We start from the raw sequence: 8924 nt of genomic DNA on the forward strand, positions 1-8924 counted from the left end.
ATTTTGAATTGACCCCACAATTTTTATTTGAACGGCTCAATTTTGTAAAAAAAGATTTTTCTAGCATAAATTGTGAATAACCTCTTAAGAATTTTAGAAGACAAATGGGTTCAATTGCTCACTCAAGATGGCGATGTATAACTACAATTTACGATGGATAGTGTGAATAGAGAATAATGGGCAGGAAATCTGATTTGAGCTCTACTTAACGCGCACGCATGTGTGATAAAGAGTTGCCAAAACCAGTGCAGGATTCCATTCCTGCTGTTATTCTACATGTTTTACATGCTTGTTGGGACAACGAATTGGGTTCCTTGTAGCTCCATCTTTATTTATTCCACATTGCTCATCCATTCTTGAAGTAGATGCTCATGCATTCTGTCTCAATCCATGCACATGTCTGATCGATGTCTCCCATTGTCCTTGAAGGTGATTAATTCCAATTAAAGTGATTGCCAATTATATGCTTAATTCGAAAACTAATGCTCCTTAATTCATGACTGTAAATATTGTGCTCATCAAGCAGCATTCTGCCATCCGATTAGGCATATATACCTAGGTTCTCTAATAAAGCTGCCCTAACTTTGTATTTGTTCTTCTTTATATGCACTAGCAAGTAAATCCATGCCAATGTATAATTTGGTTAGGTTTGGATTGATAAATTTGGGTTTTAACATTACTTTGGTTCTAGGCCAAAGTTCATTGATCTTGGTTTGGCCTTTAAGACTATCCAATCCATCTAAACTCCACCCATGTTTTATTAGAGAGGGTAGAAGGAATTCAAATATACTAAAAAAGTAATAGAGGGATTTAATGGGGGAGGAAAGATGCTATAAACATGAAGTATTATTGAAGTAATGAAAGGGAGAGAGATTTCAGAATGAATAATATTAAAGAAGAGTAATAATAGATTTTAATAGAGAAAATTAAGAAGATTTATATGAGGAGACATGTTTGTACCTTGAGATTTATGAGACTTTATTGTAAAAGATTAAGGGCCTGTTTGGCATGTCTTTCCATGTGGTTTTTTTATTGTTTACAAATTGGGTAGACCGATTTTTAATCTATTCCCCTTTGGTTCGCAGAAGATCTAACCACCAAAAGCTAGAGTATCGAAAAGACGCAAAAAGCCCATTTTGGGCTGATTTCGTAAAGCTCCAAGAGAAGTTTTTCGTGTTTTTCGCGTTTTATTCTTATACGAAAAGACACTGAAAGACACATGAAAAGGCATGTATCTGCCAAATTAGCTTCAGGTTGCTCAGATCTTCATGCAAAATCTCAATACGTCTTTTGACTGTCAGATCTACCAAAAGATCTTTTCAAAAAGATTTGCCAAACAGGCCCTAAGATGCTTAATTTAGATTTTTTTTTTATTTTAATAAATTTTCTATTTTTAATTTTTAAATACTTGGCCCTCCCCACCATATATTTCTATTTCTGCTTTATTTGTTAAGGGAAATTTTTGGCTGTTTGAGGAATAACTTATTCAGTAAAAGCCAAAGCACTAAGTGATAGATATGGATTTGCTAATCCTCTACGTACATAAGAAGTACTTGAGAATTTTGGATTTACCTACTGGCAGAGTGGAACCCTCTCTACAATATAAAGGTAGGTTAGGTATACTCCACTGTTGACACGTGGTAAGCTATGGCCTGATACCCTTTTCACCAGAGGATCGTGTACCATGACTGATTAAAAATAACTAAAAAACAAACAAAGACAACACTGAAGAGAGGGAACAGAGGAGAGGTCTTCACGGAGAGCTCCATCAGCACTTAGCAGTCAGCACAGCCTTCGGGCCGAGCGAATATTCTCCCTTCACCAACGCCTCCCGTCTGCTGCGGAGAAGCCGAGACGTGTCGCTTGTTGTGGGCCCATTACACTCTTGCCATTGCCGGCGAATCTTCCATGCTGGCATTCACGTGGCACCTCTCACTCATTGTCTCGTTGAAGAAAATTTTTCCGGAATTTCTTTTCCCTCATCTTTTGACTTTTCCTTCTTTATTCCTCTTCCCAGCTCCCCTCCCTCCATGTTCTCTCGTTTAGGGAATCTTGGTCTCCTTTTTTTTTTTTTTTTGGAATTTTTTTCTCTATCTGACCATCTCCATTCAAACTTAAAAACCCTTTAAAGAAAGCTTCATTAAGCCTTGATCCGAGTCTCTGTTACTCAGTCTGGCCTCTGATATCTGCTTCTTTTCTAGCTAATTATAACTCTTTCTTTGTTTCATTCTTCCATTTTGTCGCGCGGTAAGATCGTTATCCAGTAATCAAAAACCAACTTCAATTCAGATAACATTCCAAGTCATTATCAAATCTTTCTTTTTGGGGATCAAAATCTCCCAGACAGTTCAACAACCAAAAGTATCTGTTTTGATTCCAAGAGGTGGTAGCTTTTGTTACAGACAAGAATGCTTCCGCTTTACAAGCTTCCTAGCTCCGACAAATCAACAGCTTCTTCTGTACACAAATCACTCTGATCTCCTTTATATCTCGATCCCTCCATACACTTTAATCTTTTGATGCATTATCCATTGAAGGAGAGAGAACTGTAGATAAAGAGTGAGAATTCGAATCGGAGACTTTTCACGGTACTATCGAATGAAGGTGGACCCGAACGTTACTTTGCCAGCTTTTGCTTTTCGACATTCTCTAACAATTTTCTTTTTATTTTTTTATTTTTTTTGTTGTCTTTCTTCTTTTTCTCTCTCCGTAATGAAGGAAATGGGGAGTTGCAGGCATGCAGCAAGGAAAGCAAAAGGTTTGTGAAGTATGAAGGAGAAGTCGAATAAAGGTTTTTAAACAACAAGGATTTAGAGAAAAAAGCCCAAGGCGTCATAGTTGCTGTCTGTGCAAGTCAATTTGTGGGTTTGGAGTGGCGGTGGCGGAAGTGGTGGTGATGAAATGGAGAGGAGGTGTGGAAGCTATTCGTACGAGACGGGGGTGGCGGTGGGGGTGGTGCTGTCGAGGGATCCTAAGTCCCGCCTGAGATGGACGCCTGATCTTCACGACCGGTTTGTTGATGCGGTGACCAAGCTCGGTGGACCGGATAGTAAGTTATTCTTATAGCTATAGGTTTAATTATTTGAATTAATTAGCTGTGTGACTGAGTGAAGTCTGTGGCTAGAACTTAGAACCAGTAGTGGTTCAGTTCATACCAGTTCAGCTGGCAGCTTATTTATATATATATATATATATATTATAAATTAATTTACAGAAGCAACTCCTAAGTCAGTACTGAGAGTGATGGGCCTGAAGGGATTGACGTTGTACCATCTGAAGAGCCATTTACAGGTTATAAGCAAAAGCAATATTCCAATTTGTATTATATGTTGTCCTGCATGCTTTCACAGTTTACACTTACAAGTTATATGAGTTGAAAGATTCATCACTCATGCTTCATTTTTGGTGGGTTCAGAAGTATAGACTTGGAAAGCAAGCGAAGAAGGAAGCTAACTTAGAATCAAGAAGCAAAAGTAGTGTTAGTGACGGTGAGTGCATGTTCTTCATTAATTCATAACTATTTCTATTTCTTTCTTTACCCAATTGTCAATGGCTTTTAAGGCTTTTAATTTACAGCCACTCCAAGAGAAAAAGAAATAGAGAACATTGGTTTCATGTCCAAGCAAGACTTTTTAAGGTTTCATTTGGGTTGAAAGAAACGATGTCATGGAAGGAAGGTAATTGCAGAATTGAACCATTCGATTTCGACCCACGGTGGGTTTGGTTTTAGACTTTCAGTCGACATTAACAAGTTGGGTCATCGAGTTTAAGCCCAACCTATATTAAATATGGTTTTTGGTGAAGCTTCTTTTTTATCTTGGATGAGTCATCAGTTAGATTTGGTCCGAAATGGTGCATATTGGACTCATGTGTATACTGTAGTACCTTTTTCTTTCTTCTAACTAATAAGTGCTTCTTTGGTTTACAGGAAAGGCAGATGGGCATAACCACATGGATTCTTCTGTTATAAGCAGCAGTGCCCCCACACAGAACAATCAAGAGTACGTACAGTCCCTCCATAAATTTTCATAAAAAATATACGAAAAGAATTGCATCTGAGCACCTCTAAGCTAATCCATTCCCTTTATGTACGTAACAGAGAGAGAAAAATAGCAGAGACATTGAGGTATCAGATTGAGGTCCAGAGAAGACTGCAAGAGCAAATTGAGGTAAACCAGCTTCTATTGAAGTTTGATTTTATTTAAGCTTCAATCTATCCTAGAGTTCTCTTCTATAATTTCCAAGCATTTTATGCATTCAGGTACAGAAGAAACTACAGAAGAGAATTGAAGCACAAGGGAAGTATCTACAAGCCATATTAGAGAAAGCCCAGAAGAGCCTGTCCACTGATAGGAAGTGTCCTAGGAGATTAGAAGCCACGGGATCCCAACTCACTGATTTATCTCCTTCAGGTTTCATGACCAAATTGAGGGAAGACGAGAGGAAGGGTGAAATGATGAGGAAGAATTTATTGAATGATAACCATGATAGTAACATTCAGCGTTCAAGTTTCCAGCTTTACCAAGAGGTAGGGGAAGCAAAAAATAAAGAAAATATGATTGAGGGCGATGAGGGTTCCTCACTTTTTGATCTGAATGTTAAAGGGGGCTATGAGTTCTTTGGGCCAAAGGGAAGTGGATCATAGCCCAGCCTGAGTACACGGAGAACATAGGAACCATTTTTTTTTCTTTTATAAAGGGGATAAACTCTTATATTGAGATGATCTACTTTTTCCTTAACTCTCTCACTTGTATGCCAACCCAAAAAAAAAAAAACTTACTTGTAGGAAGTTCTGACTTTTGGTTGTTTGAGTTTCGAATAATTCATCCCCAAAAAAATAATTTTGTTTAATTTAGATTTGAATATTTGAATGCTAGAAAGGATTTCTCTTTTGGAGAAATGGGTAAGTTGTTTGGTCCAACAACGGCAAAGTCTGGTTTATCATCTGGGTGTTTGTTTATCAACAAAAGAAAGAGACTATAATTTGCTTGTGGTCTTCAAGGGCAAATTATCTACTTCGGTTTTGAAGCCAAATTTTCATTGACCTCACTGCTTAGAGTTCCCAAAAAGGAGAATAATGCAGGCTTATGTCTATTTGGATTCTTCTACGATCTCTGGTTTGGGCTTTCCTGAAGGCATCTTTAAAATCAAGGATTTGGGTCTTCCCCGTGGCCCTACTTTGTGCCGAGCCCAGTTAAAGATCCAAGGATGGGTACAGCACACCACACCGCCGACACCGGCCGTTGTCCATCGGCGACGAGAGCTCTGGCAGTACGTTCTCTAACATCCTCCTCCTCCTCCTCTTCTTCTTTTTCTCTTACAAAGGTCTTCCTTGTTTTATGTTTTCAACTATCGAAGGTGACCTGAACCGCACCGCTGCGGGAAAAAACCATCGATAATGTACTCTTCCCCTGGGTTTCCGAATACACTCCACCGTCCGATGATCGACGATCTCCGTCCGCAGAAGATGGGCTTGTCTCCTTCGATTCTCTCGCCCAAGAATCCCTTACATCTTTGATGCAAACTCGGCCTCTGATAAAGGGCAAATACATAATTAGTTGATAAAATTTTTTGGGTTGACTCAGATCGTCCAAAACACCACCGAGTCACATAGTAGGAATTTCATTTGCTAAATTAGAAATTTGGATTTCAATCAAGAAGAAGCTACCCAATAATGCCAAGAGATTCTTCTACTCATTGACAAGGTATTTGTTATTCTAATGTTTATGTTTCATAAGAATTCGGCGAGTTGACTCATTTGAGAGAGAGAGAGATTATTAGACCGACCTTTCTTCCAACGATGAGGAGACACTTGCCGGAGGCATCCATGAGAATAACTTCATCTTTGTCTCAGACATCGGGAACGTAGGATTCGACATGGAAGAGAACCTCACCTGCAGTCGTAAAAGAAGAACCCATCGCCGGCGAAGAAAAGAGAGGTCTTGCGCACCGTAAGCTGGGTTTCTTTTTCGTAGCAAAAACTCTCATGAACGACAATTCCTCTCATCTTCTTTAAGCCCACCTCTCCCCCTAGAGTGACGCTTGCTTCTTTCATTACTCTGACCATTTACCAGCAAAATGAAATGTTGATCACTGGAAATATTGATCACCAGAAAAATGAAATATTTGGAAACCCAGGTGAGGTTCGGGTCACCTTCCGTCTGTTGAAAATAGAAAACCTGGAAGACCTTTGTGAGAAGGAGGAGGAGGAGAAGGCCAAATAACGTACAGCTGGAGCTCTTGCAGCGGAAGGACGATGGCCGGTGTGGTTGTTCTCACTGATGTGTGGGGTAGGAGGATTCGATGGGGGAGAAAAGAGAAAATGGGAGGGAGGCTTCGAATTGAAAAGGGTTTTAATCAGCTTTTTGTCGTTTTGTGCCGGTTCAACCGTATACTTCAATTAACGGCCAAAGCCCGTTAACATTAACATGTTTTCGCCCAGATGACGTGGTCGTCTCTCATTCGCGGGTTCACGCATTCCGTGAACCCGAACGCAAACTCAGAAAGAGGAGCACTAGACGTGGAAGATTCTTGCATAATATTGATTTCTTCACTAAATTAAACGATTAAAGGCTACATTTGGTTTATTATCACGAAAAAAAAAACGGACAAGTACGGATACATATAAACCACATCCTGCCCGTGAATTCTTCTGTACTTTGAGGTTATAAAATTCTGATGTGGGTTGATCGGTCATTCTTCCAAAAAAAGCTACATTTGGTTGTAATGCATGGGAGTGCAAATAAGACAAATATAAATTATGGTTTATTTTTGTTTTAGATTTGATATTGTCTTATTTGTTTGTGAAAAGAAAATTAGGAAGTAAGATGGTGTGGTCCAATCTTATATGCAAGAAAATAGAGATGATCATTAATTTTCAACCTAACTTAAAAAATTCTAGGCTTGGAATTAGGTTTTGATGTTTAAGCATAGCTCGGCCTGGGCCCACATTAGGCCGGTAATTTTAGGGCCAGGTCTGGACCTAATACTTCAATCCCAGCTCCTAATATATTATGTGTATATATATATATATATATATTAGTTATATATAGTTATATGCATGCTTTATATTATATTATGTCTATAAATAGAATTCTATCTTTGATACCGAAAGACATGACATTGGAAAATCCTTTAACCATTGAATTGGCATCATATAAAAGTTGTAACCAATCAGGTGGAACTTATCAAAATTTACCGAGGATTGACTGGTCAAGCTCTTTTGGTACCATGTATTTTTGGCAACATAGATTTTCCCATATAAATATTATAAATGATAAATATAATATATAATATTATAAGATAATATATATTATATAAAACTTAGTTTAATTAGTGATTTAGGCTCAAAGCTTGGTATGATCCGGGTTGGGCTTAGGCCCAAGCTATAGCCCTTATTATAGGTGTTGTTAAGCTTGGTTGGACCCATTATCATTCCCACAAGAGAATGGAGATAGGAAGAGGTTGTTTGTTTGGGAGTGAGATAGGAAGCAAGATGATGTGGTATTGTAGTCCCCACTTTATATGAGAGAGAATTGAGGTAGGAGGAAGATGGTGCAAATTTTGCATCAGTTTTTGAGATGCAAAATTTACATTGTTAGTGAATGCAAATGAGACAATAAGTATGAATTTTGTATTAGAAAGAAGTATTGTACTACAACCAAACACAACCGAAGTGTCATATCTGTCTCATATATAAATAAATTAATAAAATAAAAATATATGCAAAATAAACTACCCCTTATTTTTATCCTATATATTAAAACTTTTTTTCTTTGAAATACTCAAGTATTTTTATACATTTTGAAAAATATGCCTTGTGGGTGCTTTCTGAAATTAAAAAAAAAAAGAAAGTTAATGTGTTTTTAATTCATGTGAAAAAAACATGGAAATCTATGAGACCAGACCCATATATAAATTCATCTATCTATACTATATAAAGCATATATTTGCCTTGATTCTAATATAAGTCATAAATGTTAAATCCAAATACCATATGCCATATATGATTAATATTTATTTGTAAACATGCTTACCACCTGCCATCATACAAACCAATCTTGTTAGACTCTCATTCATTAGATCCAAAGACCGGTGAGCTTTCTGTTTTTTTAAAGTGTGTATTAATTATTTTATCTATCATTAATTTTTGACTATATATAAAAGAATGGCGAAACAGGATTCATGTAATCGGCCCAATATAGATAGATGGGACAAGGCTTAGATGGTGGTGTTTTCTGTCATTTTTTTTTATGAAAATAAAAGTAATGATTTATGAAAAGATTAGTTTTCTAAATAACATTGAAGCCCTCCCGCTTTCTCCAATAGATCCTTGTAGATTTTTGGCCAAAGTCAATATTTAAATGAAATGGTATAAGTTTCTTTTTAATAGATGTAAATTATGTTTTTGTTTGTTTTCTCTTGATTTATTAGAAAATGATTTGGATCATTATTATATTTTAAGATTTAGAGAGACATTCATGTGAGTGAAATGAATCAAGAATAAAAAAAAAATATTCTATGTCGATGAAATGATTCTTATTATTTTAGTTGGTTTCTTTTAGAGAAAATGGAGGTAATTTTGGTCAATTAGGGTTTAGAAAAAAAGGGCAAGAAAAAAGAAATAAATGAAGTTTAGGTGGACATTTTGGTAATTTAATATATCCTATCACGTGACTGCGGTCAAGGGTTTTTGTTGCAAAGTGAACATTTAAGGAGGTATTTGTCACAAATGAAGGTTCAGGGGGCATTTATCACTGACTTCATAGTACAAGGTGATCTTTGTAATTTACCCTATTTTTATCTAATTTATTTATACTATACTTCAATATCCGGTCCATTCTGATTATCTTGGATTTGAATTCAATCTATGGCATACTTGGATCACATTCGGACTTGATATGCATCCATCTTATGATGCTTAA

At 36.9% G+C, this 8924-nt stretch overlaps 1 protein-coding gene across 3 annotated transcripts; it reads left to right on the forward strand.

Annotated features, from left to right (window-relative positions):
- Positions 1 to 2095: 2095 nt before the first annotated feature.
- LOC104612868 (myb family transcription factor PHL11-like) lies at positions 2096 to 4899 on the forward strand. Of its 3 annotated transcripts, none has more exons than XM_010280493.3 (7): positions 2096 to 2604; positions 2719 to 3049; positions 3215 to 3291; positions 3416 to 3488; positions 3929 to 4001; positions 4100 to 4169; positions 4262 to 4899. In XM_010280493.3, the coding sequence occupies exons 2-7, from the start codon at positions 2902 to 2904 to the stop codon at positions 4643 to 4645; spliced, it is 825 nt and encodes a 274-aa protein (XP_010278795.1). In that variant the 5' UTR covers positions 2096 to 2604; positions 2719 to 2901; the 3' UTR covers positions 4646 to 4899. The 3 variants fall into 3 exon arrangements, with proteins under 3 accessions (XP_010278795.1, XP_088756234.1, XP_010278794.1); XM_088900108.1 differs by having other exon boundaries at positions 2736 to 3049; XM_010280492.3 differs by having other exon boundaries at positions 2096 to 2588.
- The last annotated feature ends 4025 nt before the right edge of the window (positions 4900 to 8924 follow it).

The sequence above is a fragment of the Nelumbo nucifera genome, chromosome 3, assembly GCF_055504915.1.
Source record: "Nelumbo nucifera cultivar China Antique chromosome 3, China Antique-T2T, whole genome shotgun sequence".
NCBI classification, from domain to species: domain Eukaryota; kingdom Viridiplantae; phylum Streptophyta; class Magnoliopsida; order Proteales; family Nelumbonaceae; genus Nelumbo; species Nelumbo nucifera.